Below are 15,599 nucleotides of genomic sequence, written 5' to 3' on the forward strand. Positions count from 1 at the left end.
TCAAAGAGTTTTTATACCGCAGCAGACTTGATTGAAATAAATCCTCAGCAAGTTCGTATAATGTCGAAGCTTACAAATGTTTCAAAATTAGTGAATATGCTTAAATTAGAAATTGGAGAAATAATACGCATAGTCCGAATTCGACGCTGTGCTTTCATTGACGGAATAAAGCCAGTTTTAAGGTAGGTATATTTTTAATTGTCACCATTGATAATGCTTGATTCACACTAGAGACGCAACAAAACGACGTAACGCAACGTAAAGGATTTGACCAATCATAAGCGATGGATTATTCGAACAGTTTGGCCAACTTGCTTGCGTCGCGTCCACATCCTTGCGTTGCGTCTCTATTGGGAACAAGCTTAAGGGATTTGACCAATCACTGAGCGATGTAGTTATTTGACTATCGATTGTCATTGGTCAACTCGTTTGCGTTGCATCTACGTCCTTGCGTTGCGCCGGCCCTAGTGGGAACCGAGCTTTAAAGCCTTAATTATTAGTCCGTAGCTCTAATGGAGCACCCCGTGGATGATACTTCTTTTTTATCGTTTATTTATTTCCAACTACTTTCATCAACAGTTGTGTGTGTCGGGAAAACATAACATTTACATTAACAACAAGCACAATTGGTTATTTTGAGGTGATCCCCGACGTGTTACCATATACTATGCAGGAGATTATAAACAAGTTTACTTTACCCGTCAAACTTCGAATAACTGGCGACCTCAACGACCACGAACCAGAATTTCTTTCTCGTATGAACAATTACACATCACACCCAATTGTAGCAGAGAAAACATGCGCAGAGGAATACTACGCGGGTTGTTCGTGTAATAATACTGGATATAAAACAATCTTTCTATTTTCTCATCTGGCTAATTTACAATTTTATGTTAGTGAATCTCTACTGACAAGACAACGTGAAAAAAAGGAAGCGGTTGAGACTTTTGGTCCAAAGTTTACATTGAGCAATATTGATGTTGTTCGGTTATTAAAATTTGACTATCCTCAGTTAGTGGTGGACACTAAGAAGGAGAATATTTATTGTCCGTCGCCTAAACTGCCCAGGCGAACTACATTGGACAGTACAGTACCTATTATGCCATTGTCAGATGCTACTATGTCTACTGAACGGAAGGGCATCGGTAAGTTTACTAATTCTGCAAAATTGAAAACTGCGCATCTAAAGTTTTGAAACATTTAAGTTTGCTTTAGTATACATTTAATGTGAATAACTAATAGTACGTAGATAATTGATAATGATGCGAAGGAGCAAAACGTTACATTAAGTTGATCTAGTAGATCAACCGGAGAGTGCGATCATGCAATTCATCCGAGCCATGGCGGTAAACCAATAGAACAAACATAAAATACATCGAGATGCGACTTCAAAGTTTTAGGTGGGTTTTCTCTACTTAAAAAACTCGGCTTCATATCCTAAGCGGCGGATAAGTCCAACTTCGAAGTTGAACTAGACATCGGCATCTTTACAAAAATGTTCGATATTAATTGTTCGTAATTTCCTGGATTAGTATAACACGGGTTCCTAAATTGAGGGCGCTAACCATAACATTTACAAGATCGAATACAGGTACGGTGGCGTAGGCCAAAGAAAAGAGATGTTAAATGTGCTCTCAGCACTAAGGGTCGTTTCCACCACATCACCAGATGCATTGATGTTGCTACCTGATGTGTGGTGGAAAAGAGGACATATAATTCTATGGACCCCAAACACAGTAGATCGCATAGCTTTAACTCTATACCACCACGATCAGCGTGGGGTTCGAACCCACGACACTCGTGTTATTAACACGACGCTCAGCCGACTGAGCTAACCGGTCATCTTGTTTATAACCAGGTTATTACACTAATAGTTTGGTTCCCTCAATATTACGTTCATGAATATGCATATTTATGACGTAACGATGAATTATGTAATATGAAGCACGTATAAATTGAATAGACTATTGTCCGCGTCAAATCAACGGAATTTTGTTATTAAATTAAAGAGAAAATTAATATTGTTTTTCTTTTATTTTAAAAGAGATATTTAGATTGTTAGGTTAAGTAGGATAATGGTAAGCTCTTTGCGATGCTCACAGCCATATGCATGATGCATACATTCACTATCTATTTACACTTATAATGGCTATCTATTTTAGCGGGACGCCTCTTGCCACCGCAGGCATGCCTGCCGCCTTCTGTCAAAAATGCACACATTGCACTCAAATCGGTTTTGGGTTCATTTAATAAAAAAACTCTTTAACACATTTTTTGTATTTAAGTTAAAAAAAAAAATTCAATCACAAATTATAGCCGCAACAAATCAAAGTAGTTTAAAATAAAAGCTTCATATGACGTCATTCTAATTGTAGCCCAGTCGACCGATTCATTATTGTAATTGTTTATGAATTGTACAAATTATATTAAATTTAGGCTTTTGCTCGCGCTGTTTGTATTTTATAATTTTGTTCCGTTGAATTTCCTTCATCATGGCCCACATGAATTGCATGCCTCGCTGGCTCGCACTCGCAATCTACCATGGTTGGGGCTGAGCTAAGACAAAAATAGAGCTGCTAGGTCCTCATAATTTGCACTTAAACTTGGAAAATGTCAGGCCTATGCCTAAACAAGTTTTTTTTCACCCGCACCCGCTCTATAAAATATACGTTATTCTTCTGATCATCTTTTTTATTATTGTTTTGCAATACATTTATTCTAATATAGATTGCCTATGCCCTATATTGCGTGCAGAACTCGATTTAAACTCATTATACATAATCGATACCATAGTCAAATATAGCGTTAGAATAAAAGTGAAAACAAAAGCAAACCTTTAGTAGAATTCTTCGGACCATTATTTATGTACTTATTCATGACAGAACGAGTGAATACAGAGAATTTTGATAATAGACGTATTTCAATGAAATCTGCCAGTGAGTATTACACGAGTGAACCAGTGACTCCATTATGCAAACGGAATCTCAACCACTCTGCTCCACAACTCGACCACACATCAGATGATGACTCCATCGGGTATACTCGTAGCTCTAAGAATACGAAAGCTAAAGCAACGACAGTCCTGCACACATTGTCAAGAAAGTCTCCTGAACTCATTGGTAACACCTTTTTGCATAGCCTAATTTTGTTAGTATTTGATGTCAGAATCTTATAGACTTCAGCTCTACACTATCAAACTTTATGTGACAACAAAAATGTGATGTGCCCATATATGGACACAATGACGTCATCACTATTATCACTACCATATTTGGGCACATCACACTTTTTTTGTCAAATTAGTTTGATAGTGTAGACAGAGCTTAAGTGGACTAAGACAATTGAATTATATCCTAGTACTATTTTACTTTCGAGACTATTATATATAATTATTTTTTTTTTTATCATCAAATATATTTTTTAGAATTCGTTAAAAAACGGCAATCAGTAGTTCCAAGGCCTGTGCCACCTCCACGTATAGATAGCAAAAAAGATGCTGCCACCCATCGGCTGCTACTCAACAAACCTGGTAATTCGAAAAGCAGATTCCACTGGCATTTTTTTAAAACTTGATGGTAGCTGCTGAGAACTTTCAAACCTTTCAAATTACAATACTAACTACAATTAAACCGCCGTTTTATTAAAACATTTGATAGTACTTTCTATTTTATAACCAATGTTTTGTGTATTTTTTTGTTGAGCATAACAATCATGCAAAGAAAGCTAAAAGTTAAGAAACAGGAATTGCGTATACACCGCCGTAAACGTACGTATTAATGGTTTTTCTAAATAGTTGCTGGTTAGTAGTAAAATACTAATATTTAATATAGAAAATAACATTATTTTGTTTGTAGAATAAAACTCTCTTACTTTCGTTTCATCATTGTTGAAATTACTTACTTTACCATCTTTTTCTTGAAGCATCAAATCATTTTATATCTGGTTTCAATTTTTTTACCTTATCAATACAAGTGAAACTTGCTGTACTTTTCTGTGCTATAGAGTAAAATGCGGAAATGATTTCATTTTAATCATATTATTCTTGTTGTACTTAATTTCAGTTGAAGAATCCAAAACTTTAACTAAATTAAAGTCTCAGCAACTTGGTCATCAATGCTACAATACAAAAGATTCAGTAAGTATTTATTAATGTTACTACATAACGTTGTTCCACAAAGTTTACATGTAAAATTGATAGCTAACTCTAAGCATAGTAATGTAATGTCTAAATGAAGAGAATGTAAATCCTTTTTAAAAAAATACAAAGAAGTAAACCATTACATTAGTATTAATAACTTTTTTTGGCCTTTAAGCATATTTTACACCATAAATTGTTCATATTTTTAAAGCATACATTTTAAAATGTTTAAATATGTGGAACTTTAAAAGCCACCAGAAGACCTGTGAAAACAAGGAAACTTTTTAATGATGAATGTGAATAAAAGTGGGTAGTTTGGAAAGAAAAACAATTTTTCCAGATTTTGCAGCATTCATAAACGGTTTAGTATTCTTCACACATTCTCAATAGGCAATATATTCTGCTGTGAGTATTACAGTTGAGGTATTCTTACACTATACAAGAAACCTTCCAAAAACTCACTATAAAACAATCTTCTTCTGAGAACGAAAGCTTTGGTGTTTCGTTCATGATCATCTTATTGTTTGCATCCATGATTTATATTCTTATAATATTCAATATTGTATTCTACAATAGGGGGACTCCGAAGACTGCTTGACACATGACGTCATTACCATGGTCGACAAACCACAGGTCAACAGATTTGCAACAATACAAGTAAGGCAGATGGTTATAGTTTTTACTAAAAAAAATTAAAATATATAAGTTTTTAAGTTCATTTTTTGAGTTTCTCAACAATTGTAATTACACGTTCTTATTGTCTTTTTAATTTTGCTTCTAGAGAATAAAGCGAGGATCTAAATGGCCATTTAGGACCCGTCGTAAATTATCTCAAGCTAAGAGTGATACCGAAATTCAAGAAAAACCAGACAGCAAATGTATTAGCAGAAATGCGTCAATGAACACTCCTATACGCGTCAAAACAATCAAACGACGCCCAGCTGACCCCCTACCAACCCCAAACACCACTATCACTATCAGTGCTTCGGTTGACAATCTATTTGAAGATGAACGTATATACGATATTGATAGTCGACCTCCGATGCCACTGCCCCAAATTAAAAAGACTAGTGAACCTAAACGATTATTATCAGCATTGCCATGCCGACCTCCTCCATTACCGCCAAGAGCCTGTCTGTCGCATCAGCGGACGCACACTACTGAAGATAGTGGCTCAGAACCTTCTCAGGACGGTAACACCAGCTCTAGTTACGAGGACATGGCGCGTATGGCACCAGGTTCGAGTGGTCACGTTGGTGGCACTATTAATCCAACTGAAGATACATATTACGTAACTGCAAAAGATTATAAGCCAGTGAGCTCCTACTATGGCTATAGGAAAGGACGTTGCTATCGTTATAACAAACGGTATGGCGAATTCGACAGCAGAAGTGAAAATGTCAACATACATGAAAGAATTACTTCCGGGTTAAGTACATCGCAATTAATTAAACATTTAAAATCACTGAAACTGAACGTGTCTTGTGATGAAAAGGTACGGAATCAAGCTATTGATGGATCCCTACTCTTAGATATGTCAAAACAATTGATTCAAGATTCGTTGGAGGTGACCAAGTTAGACGCACTTAAAATCTTTAAGTTTGCACACAAAGGATGGAGTCCATTGGTTAACAGTGATGATGGTTTTTAAAAGTGCATAATTAATACATAAAGTGTGATGTGTCAAAATATGGTAGTAATATGCCCAAATATGGTAGTAATATGACATCATCATGTCCATATAAAGGCACATCACATTTTTTTGTCACATAAAGTGTGATATATTGAATATTTGATATTTGAATTATGTCTTACCGACCGAAATTGAATCAAAGTATATTCCAACTTTATTAAAAGGACACATCAACATGACATCACTTCAAAATTTCGTAAAACAGCATTTGCACGTTTTTGATGCGGTTAACATCTTCAACTCTCCATAGGTTTATTATTCTCTTTTTCTTAAATTCACATACAGTTTGATAGTGTAGACAGAGCTTTAAACGCATCAACAAAAACAACAGGCTGAACAATAACGTGACACTCTTTAGGTGTATGGATTTTAAAGGCTAGCGGGTTTAAAATTGATATTGTTTATTACAAAATAAAACCTTTGCAACAACATTTATAATAACACCTTATTTTTCGTCATCGGTAAAGCAGAACTATAGCATTGCGAAATAACATCGCTTTAAAAAAACTTTATACCTCCGGAGCTATCCTTTAAGGTTGTTTTCTGGTATCATCAAGTACGTGGAAGGTTTCCATAGGAACGAACGCAAGGACGCCGCACGCTCACTGTAAGCTAGCAACGGATCAACCAAACTGGCGCTTGTGATTGGTGATTATGCGCGTTGCGCGTACGTCTTTGCCTTGTATGCTAATTGCGAACATTGATGATTCTCAGACGAAAATAATATATAATTTAGCAGCTCCTCCTGCATTCTCTATCAATTGGTTTTATAAAAAAGTAAAATCTATGATTCACTTTGAATATTTACACTGTGTCATTTCAATTTTTATATCAAAATTGTGTAATTCTATTAGATTATCCTCCAGAAAACAAACAGGTTAATAAACAATTATTAATATTTCTGCTTTAAACCTTAATTGGTGTAACTACGTTGCTAAATGGAAACACTTATGTACAGTGGTATAGGCCTACGTTTGTACGAAAAATATACCTTGAATTTTGAATAATTTTATATCATATCATATCATTTATTTCGTCAAACAAAAACATAGAGCAAACAATATGTATGTTTTATTTCCTTATTCTCTAAAACTGTTAAAACTGACGAAACTCATTGGCGTCAATAAATACAGCAACATTAATGTTATGACTGCTCTTATTTGGAAATAAGTTTCGACTTCATCTCAGTTTTGTATACGTTTTGTGATTATTATATTACTTTCTGTATACAGAAATGAGTAATTCCAGAATATCCAAATAAATAATAACTAAAAATATATTTCTCGTTTGTTTTTGTTTCATAGGGAAAAACACAATCATGCACCTAATTGACGTCGCTCTCGAAATATTACTGTTGTCTACACAGTGTACGTGCAATCGTTCACTGCGCGTGCGTGCATGACCTCGCTGTCGGGAAGACGTAAGCGCACCGAACGTATTTTGACCAATCACGGCGCAATTTATCATCCAAATTGTCTCGTGTGATATTGGTCAACTCACTTGCATCCAAGTGGCGTCTTCTGTATCGTTGATTCAAGGCCATGCTCATGCACTGTGCGAATAGAAACCAGCGATAGACTGAGCGCAGATATCTATAATGGGTTGAGATAGAAGAAGATGGTCGCTTCAAAGTATTTCAACTGACTATTAAAACACAAACTTCATTGGCTATATACGGAAGTTTGTCTACGTAATGGTTTCGTGTAATTTGCTATATCATTACCAGGCAATCTATTTTTCATTCTTTCCAAGGAAAGGATGGGCCTACGTAAAACCATTCAGGAAACAATACATCAAAACAAATAATAATAATACATTTAAAGGCGGTGGGTTTCGTGTCAACATGCTTAAGCGTACTTCATATTAAATGTCAAGTAAATAAGATTAGGTACAACAACAACAACAACAACTCCTATATATATAGTGTGTATACACACGTCCCTGTACTAATAGGTACTTGTTACCGGTTTTTACAGGATTTATGACGTGCAGTACCAAAAAAAACCCCCATTAAAGGAAATTATAACATAAGGAAATAGGTTATTGAACGATAGTCAGTATTTAACAAGCCTTGCCAAGTCTACAATGTTATTTTCAGTTTTGAAAGCAAACAAGCTGGTGTAAAATGACAGAAATTACAGAGAAGATGAAGCACCGATACACATCGTCCATCAGGCGTTTACGTCGGCAGTACACTTGTAAAAGTGAGGACCATACCGTAGAATGGCGGGACAAAGCCGTATCTGCCATGTACCTACATCAGCGGGAGTTAATGTTACCAAACATCGTTAAAATTGCCAGGCCCAGAGAAAATAACAATGAAGATAAAACCTATGTATTACATAAAAAGTACACAAACGAGGTGTTTATCGCTAAGCCTGTTACTGAAACATCAAACAAGTTTGCCCTACCCATGGACTATAAAGGACGATTCCACGTTCTGTATGACACTACGCGCGCGTATACGGTAGCACAGATTTCACGCATTCTTCCAAAATCCGTAAAAGTCACAGCTCAGTTAGAGAATATTTCAACAGAAGCGAATCAACATAAATTTCGTGTTGGATCCATCATCGATGTAGAAGGTATAGCGTCGTATGCTACCAGAACTGGAGTAACACCATTTTTAAGGTAAATTATTGTTACTACCAACCACATACATACACTACCGTATTACCGGTAGGCCTAACTGATAAACGCGCGCAAACTGATAAACGCGCGCAAATACCTTTTTAGTTCACTCTCACTACAATTGTCAATTAACCTATTTTAGCCTAAATTATACTTTTGTATTGAAAATTAGGTTAATACCTTAACACATGCTCTTAAAGGTTTGTGGTACACCATCGTGTGTTTCTAGAAAGGAAATATTATGATTTATGAAAACAACCTTTACGTTTCGGCATGCTTAATTACCTGGAAACACAATGGTGTACCACACAAACCGTATTTTAATATAGTACCTATGATAACATTTCATTTTCTTAAATTTGTTTGCAGATGTTCTTTTCGAGGAAAGAATTTCTTTACGTTGAACATGGATTGCACTGGGTATTTTGAAATCGTACCGGATCCTCTTCCATACACATTGCGACAGATAGAGTGCAAGTTTCCAGTACCACAGCGCGTGCGCGTTATTGACGAAGATTCAACCAATCACGAAGACTTATTTTGCAAATCAAAAAAAGGTGAATTTATACTGGAAAAAACTAGCAAGGAGGACTTTTTGGCGGGAAACTGCAAGGCAGACAACAGTATAATAGTATTTTCTTCAAAATCAGAAGTCAAGTTTCAAATTACGAACGCAGTGATTCAGGGAGAAAGAGATGATCGCATTATTGCAAGGCATTATGGGAACGAATACATGTCAGTTGATTTCACAAAAATTATCGGTTTAAATGGAATTTCATTTGTTGAATTAAAAAAAAGTCCTGAAATAATTTATGAAACAATTTAAATATAAAATACAATAATTATATTTAAATTGAAAATGAAAATCAATTAGTTATTATTACGTAAAATACAACTTCTAAAATGAGTGTCATTTATTCGTTTAAGATCGCATTTTTAACATTTTGTACAATAATTGATGATCAGTTATGGAACTTCTTTTAAATTAAAATATTTGCCTTTGCATGAATAAATAAATAAATGGATGTACGTGGACGGAGATTTTGATTTGTAAATATAGCATTTTGTATAGGGGTTGGGAAGGGGGTGGCGCTGTCACATCTCTAGCACCGTCCTCTTAGTCGTGTTCTCTTATTATTCAACATCTCAAATGCATATAAAAAATTAAGTTGGTACTATTGGCATATATACATATAAATCGAATCATTAATAAAAGTTGTCTAAGTTGCCTATTCAATATGTTAAACAGTATTATGTACTGTGTACTATAAGTGTGTATGTTTTGTATACTGTACGCGTAGGTCAATCAAATTTTCTATGAAGAATCTTACAGTAAAACAAAGGAGGAACACATTTTCCTTTTCCGTATAATTCCGTAACTTATCATTTACTTTTAACAATCCCTTATTATGAACAAAATACAATTGCGCCCTCAAAATCAATAAATTAACCGATAAACTGCCCGTGGAAACGGTGTTTAACCGATAAATATCTCATTCAAATCAGATAATTATCGGATAAATGCGATAATTTTTAACCCTGAAGGACAAATTGTTGCAATGTTATTGGGCTTGGTTGTTTGGTAATGACTGATCAATTAACCGATAATTTTGTTTTGGCTGCGGAAACACGGCCTATGGCTCTGCCGTATTGTGAACAGCGCTACCAACGGCCCTAATATGGACAAATTAAGTCCCTACAACGGTCAGATTTCATCAACCCTATTGGGCCACTGTAGGATCATACTTTACAGCTCGGTGTATAATATTATAAATAAGGAATAAAACATTTTATGGCCATTTCAACATAGATGGCAGCATACACGATTGTGTTAGTTTCACATTATGGTCATCCATAGTTTCACTATCTCAACACTGCTTCCCGATTGGTTTACAACATTTATAATAAATCCATTTCTGGTATTTGTTTGGTCTGTATACAGAAGAAACGGAAGTCACATGGTCCAATTGTTCTACCTATGTTTTCACAGTGACTAAACCAGTTATTATATTTCTGTTATTGTTATTGGTCTGCAATGCGTGACGCACAACAGTGCTGCATTGGGTTTACTAGTAAACACGTAGCCTATATTTGAAAAAACGAACGGTACACACTTTTGGTCCGGTAATGACCATGCTCCACACTTTCTAAAAGAGGTTGTAAAGTATACTAAACACAATGGTGAGTACAAGTTTCATTTTTAAAAGTATACTAAACAATTTGATTAACGAACCAAAAATACAGTGTAGTCTAAGATGCTGCTCTAATAAAACCATTTCTTAAGAAAACGGCAAAAGCATACAGACTGGTTGACGCAAGACGACGTGCACGCGACGCAAGACGACGCAACGACGTACGCGCAACGTTAAGCTTGGTTCCCACTAGAACGTAACGCAAGGACGTAAACGCAACGCAAGCATTTTAACCAATGACAAGCGAAGTTATAGACAGTTAGCAATCACAAGCGAATAAGCCATCGCTTGTGATTGGTCAATTCACTTGCGTTGCGTTACGTCCTTGCGTTGCGTTACGTCCTTGCGTTGCGTCGCCAGTGGGAACCACGCTTAAGTAATTTCACCAATTGCAAGCGAAAGTTCGAATGGTCTGTCGCTTCCAATAAACGCCTGCTTTGAATAAATCACCCTATACCTCCATAGAACATCGTTCTATTAGATAAATAAATAAACTCCCCGTCCCCCACCCCCTTTCCTCAAATAAACTTTCCGCCATATGTACATACACAATACGGTAGGCCTATTATAACTAATTATTACTAACTATTTGTAGACTAGACAATTTACCAAGGATATTGATACAATTTTTACTGTATCATATCACTTATTGGTATTTTAAAATTGTGTTGCATTTTTTAAAATCTAGGGGAATTTAGTTGATTATACAGGTTACATCCACAAAAATAAACGCCTTCTCCAAATTCAAACATAGGCCTACTTTCATCGTTAATAACACTCGAAAGACACATATTTTACGCGCGCGCGCATATGCCACCTACAACCATCATTTCCACGCGCGCGCAAATGTTACACTGAAAAGTTAAGTTAATTATATTTGAGACTTAAAGAAGAGTCATAATATTATTCTCTTTTGACAGAGGTCGATCAGAAAAATCTTCAAACGATCGGTTGACAATCTGGATGCCGATATTGAGAAAAGACCTAAATTAAAAACTCCAGAAACAAGTGATAGCGAAGGCGACGGTTCTTATGATTCACCAGATGAAATATTACAGTTCTCAAACAGAACAGAAGATGATTTGTCCCCAACACTTCCAACACGTCCAGTTTTTCATTCACCGTATTCCCCACCACCCCAGTTACAAACACTTCCACTTGTGTCACCTGACTTCCTGCAGAAGACACGTGTAAATTTGAATCGTAAGACGAGTGAAACACCTGTTAATAGAAAAAAACCATTGCTGCCGCCTAAGCTAAAATATCAAGTGTCCTGTGAAGAAGGCATACGGCCACCCGCAATACCAACAAAACCAGTAGGCTTCCCAACCAACAATAAGTTGGTGAACGTTGTCACCCCGATTATTCAACCACCTTGCAACAGAAGGATCGAAAGGGGTCTCCATAAAGAAATTGTTTATGTTCATAAACAACGTATGAGTGGTTTAAATTTACTTGAAATCAGCTTCAATGGTAAACCACCAATACCAAAGAAACCTGGCAGTCGAATATTGATCAAGAAACCACCGCCTTTACCCATTAAACCAGCTATTTCGTCAGCGAATGACAACAGCAGCGGTAGCAGTATTGATAGTAGTAGTGATGACGAAAGCAATATCGAGACAGTAAAAACGCTATCTGTGACTGAACTTGCAGAAGAAATATCAAAATTAAATGTACAACAAAAAGTTGTTGAAAACGTTAAAAAATTAATGGTCGATGGAGCACTGGCAACAAAAATGAGCAAAAGTCTAATATCGAGTTCTCTAGAATGCAACAGACTGGACACGTTAAAAATCTACCAATACATATACCATGGCTGGAAGCCGAATGTGTGATACCTGCTCTTGTATCGAGTTCACCGTAGAATTCAACAGACTGGACACGTTAAAAATCTACCAATACATATACCATGGTTGGAAGCCGAATGTGTGATACCTGCTCTTGTATCGAGTTCTCTAGAATGCAACAGACTGGACACGTTAAAAATCTACCAATACATATACCATGGCTGGAAGCCGAATGTGTGATACCTGCTCTTGTATCGAGTTCACTAGAATGCAACAGACTGGACACGTTAAAAATCTACCAATACATATATCATGGCTGGAAGCCGAATGTGTGATACCTGCTCTTGTATCGAGTTTACTAGAATTCAACAGACTGGACACGTTACAAATCTACCAATACATAATAGACCAGTATAAACATTCTTCGACTTAAAAGGCCATATGTAATTTATAGATTGACGCAGATAACTTTGGGTTGACAATCATCGAAAATGAAACTATAGAAATCCAGTTTATTATAACACGTATACGGATATAATACTCGTTTTTGAGTGAAAAATAAGGACTCGAAAACAAAAACAAAAGTAATATTTGTTTGGTATCAGCATGGACCTATAAATTAGGGTTGCACTATTCTATTTTGAACTCTGCTATCTGTTTTTTGTAACAATTCATAATAACTGTCTTTCTTTTCTCCATGTCTACAAATTATTCCACAAAAATTGCCCTTTTTTTTTTAACATTGTGAATTGTAAACAAGTCGATGTTTGATACAAAGATTGGTATGACGTCACCGCCACCCTGTTAACAAAACATGTGTATTACAAAAGTGTTTATAATAATTGCATTATATTGTATGTGCCATAGAACATTATTTATTTCACAAAGACTAGCTGCAAAGAAATGTAAATAAGTCTTGTAATGTTACCATAATAGGACATGCAGTTAAACCAGTATATGATCTGTCCTCGCAATTTATTGTGTTAAGTTTTATCACAGCAAGTTATTGACAATTATTTACTATTCGTATCATATTCGTAGAAAAATGACCATTCTAGTATCAATTGTATCTAACATATTGTGTATATACACTTAAAAATCTATACCAAATTTAAAAATAAATAATTTATCACTAATGCAAATAATAACAAACCAGATTTTTTGGTTTTTCTTCCTCAAAATAATGTTTACATTGTGTTTATGGTTTATCATGGGGAAATTAAACTGATTCCTACATGTGCATGGTTAGTATTTTATACCGTATTTTGAATACAAAATAATGTACTAAGACCTACTCAGTATATTGTAAAGAATTGCTTTTAAAACGTCTGAACGCTGGCAATAAAGTAATTTAAATAAGAAATAATGAATGCCTTTATCAGCAGTATACTTTTACTTCTGTACACAGGTTATTGTGTTTACTCTATAGTCTTTTCTATCGAACTGTTGAAACGGTTGAAGTACCACATTGTTAAGAGCATATTTTGTTATAAGTTATTTTTAACAAAATGTTTTATACCGTCATAATAATGGAAAAAGATATAATAGCTCCGAAATATTTTATTTATGTATTACAAAACGGGACGGGATTGTTTCTATGATTTAAATGAATACGGTACGGTACTGTAATTTTTTTTCACAAAACTAAAATTCTTTTTTCCCCAGATTTATTTTGTAAAAGACAGGACTACAATGCAACACATGTTGTTCTTTTACCTGATTGTGTAATCCTGGATAAAGATATTCTTAAATAAATAAATAATAGTTAATATATAATTTTAAACAACATTGTCTTGTTTTTAATGAATGTATAGAATATGTATAGTATTTTATTAACAAATGTACCATTGTATATTGTAAATAATTGTATTTTTGTATATAAATATATATATATATTTTTAAAATTTTATTTTTCTGTAATATTTGTTCTACTTTACCTAATAATTTTATATTTTGTTATTTTTGTTACATTTGAGTTAAGTTGAGTAAAATTTAAATAATAACGCGTATATCTACAATAAACTGTTTTAAAATGTTTTTTCACAATATCTCATCGTCTTTTCTTATAGGGTATTTACAATTTTGGAATATATTTCTATATTTTGCTTTGATCATCATAAATACTTCTCCTTCATTAACTTGTCTAAATTAAAGAAAGAAATAAAATAACAAGATTATTCAAGCAATAAACTAGAAATTGGAGATGATAAAAACTTCAATAAAATTAAACATTAAAAGCAGACAATGGTGTATATATTTGATGATGACGTTTTTGTATTTTTTGTTTATAGCAAAAATAGGTGAAATTGTTGATGACCATTGTAAACAATACTGCTGCATGGAGGTATACAACGACTGTACTTAAATGTATCGTTTTTATTAAGTTTATTTTGATTTTTTATAAAGTAATTTATTTTTAACTGTATTGTGCTAAAACACACCGTTTTCTAACGTTGGGGTTGTTGTATTACCAAATACTCCTTGCTTTATTTCATCTATTATTTTTATTCAGTCGGCCTTGCTTTACCTCATACCATACACCTATAAAGGTCTATGCTGATTCAATTTACTTTACCAAAATCGGTTATGCGATTTCTTTTATTTACCCATTCTATTCTATACGGTTCGTTGTTTAAACAAATACAATGTACCAAATGTTTATTTAGACTTCGTTCTTTACTATTTGGTTTACACGGAAGTTGTGTCGAATAAGGAAGCACTCACATAATTACTACCAAGTAAGGAACAACCATGATGGGTAGTTTGTATTGAAACATTATGCTTAACTACTTCCTCCTAATCCCTGTAATAATAATAATAACTAGTCGGTACCCGCCCAATGAACCGGCACCATTTTATAATGATTTTAAGGTTCGGGAAGCAAAAAGATAGTACAGCATAGTGCAGTATACACACATCTAAATGAATGTATAGTGCCGAGAGGTACATTGTACAGCATTTATATTAGAATGAAGATAAATTTAACAGACAGATGACAAATGTATAGTCCTGATAGTAGTCATGTATCTTTATTGGATATTGACTCTGAATTGGAAGATGAATATTATGCTTTACCTGGTTTTCAGAATCACACATCAGCATATGAAAAATGTGCTAATAGGTTAAAGCATAGTCTTGGTCTAAAAATCGGTCAC

General features: G+C 34.6%; 3 protein-coding genes across 4 annotated transcripts; all 3 read left to right on the forward strand.

Annotated features, from left to right (window-relative positions):
* The first annotated feature begins 986 nt into the window (after positions 1 to 986).
* Positions 987 to 5,924, forward strand: LOC144853634 (uncharacterized). Of its 2 annotated transcripts, XM_078711371.1 has the most exons (5): positions 987 to 1,145; positions 2,883 to 3,119; positions 4,062 to 4,135; positions 4,715 to 4,795; positions 4,920 to 5,924. In XM_078711371.1, exons 1-5 carry the CDS (start codon positions 1,100 to 1,102, stop codon positions 5,787 to 5,789), a joined length of 1,308 nt encoding a protein of 435 aa, XP_078567497.1. In that variant the 5' UTR covers positions 987 to 1,099; the 3' UTR covers positions 5,790 to 5,924. The 2 variants fall into 2 exon arrangements, with proteins under 2 accessions (XP_078567497.1, XP_078567498.1); XM_078711372.1 differs by lacking the exons at positions 987 to 1,145; positions 2,883 to 3,119 and adding an exon at positions 3,710 to 3,766.
* Positions 5,925 to 7,884: 1,960 nt separating this feature from the next.
* On the forward strand, positions 7,885 to 9,624 carry LOC144854382 (uncharacterized). Its single transcript, XM_078712327.1, has 2 exons — positions 7,885 to 8,462; positions 8,832 to 9,624. Exons 1-2 carry the CDS (start codon positions 7,957 to 7,959, stop codon positions 9,286 to 9,288), a joined length of 963 nt encoding a protein of 320 aa, XP_078568453.1. The 5' UTR covers positions 7,885 to 7,956; the 3' UTR covers positions 9,289 to 9,624.
* Positions 9,625 to 10,429: 805 nt separating this feature from the next.
* On the forward strand, positions 10,430 to 14,413 carry LOC144853997 (uncharacterized). Its single transcript, XM_078711880.1, has 2 exons — positions 10,430 to 10,643; positions 11,575 to 14,413. Exons 1-2 carry the CDS (start codon positions 10,641 to 10,643, stop codon positions 12,490 to 12,492), a joined length of 921 nt encoding a protein of 306 aa, XP_078568006.1. The 5' UTR covers positions 10,430 to 10,640; the 3' UTR covers positions 12,493 to 14,413.
* The last annotated feature ends 1,186 nt before the right edge of the window (positions 14,414 to 15,599 follow it).

The sequence above is a fragment of the Antedon bifida genome, chromosome 10, assembly GCF_963402885.1.
Source record: "Antedon bifida chromosome 10, ecAntBifi1.1, whole genome shotgun sequence".
In the NCBI taxonomy this organism is placed as follows: Eukaryota; Metazoa; Echinodermata; class Crinoidea; order Comatulida; family Antedonidae; genus Antedon; species Antedon bifida.

What these genes read in the sequence shown, in the direction of transcription:
- LOC144853634 (XM_078711371.1), top strand. Translation starts at nt 1,100, where the DNA reads ATGCCATTGTCAGATGCTACTATGTCTACTGAACGGAAGGGCATCG. An exon ending in GCTACAATACAAAAGATTCA is followed by an intron (nt 4,136 to 4,714) that starts GTAAGTATTTAT and finishes ATTCTACAATAG; the next exon opens with GGGGACTCCGAAGACTGCTT. An exon ending in ACAGATTTGCAACAATACAA is followed by an intron (nt 4,796 to 4,919) that starts GTAAGGCAGATG and finishes TTTTGCTTCTAG; the next exon opens with AGAATAAAGCGAGGATCTAA.
- LOC144854382 (XM_078712327.1), top strand. Translation starts at nt 7,957, where the DNA reads ATGACAGAAATTACAGAGAAGATGAAGCACCGATACACATCGTCCATC. An exon ending in GGAGTAACACCATTTTTAAG is followed by an intron (nt 8,463 to 8,831) that starts GTAAATTATTGT and finishes ATTTGTTTGCAG; the next exon opens with ATGTTCTTTTCGAGGAAAGA.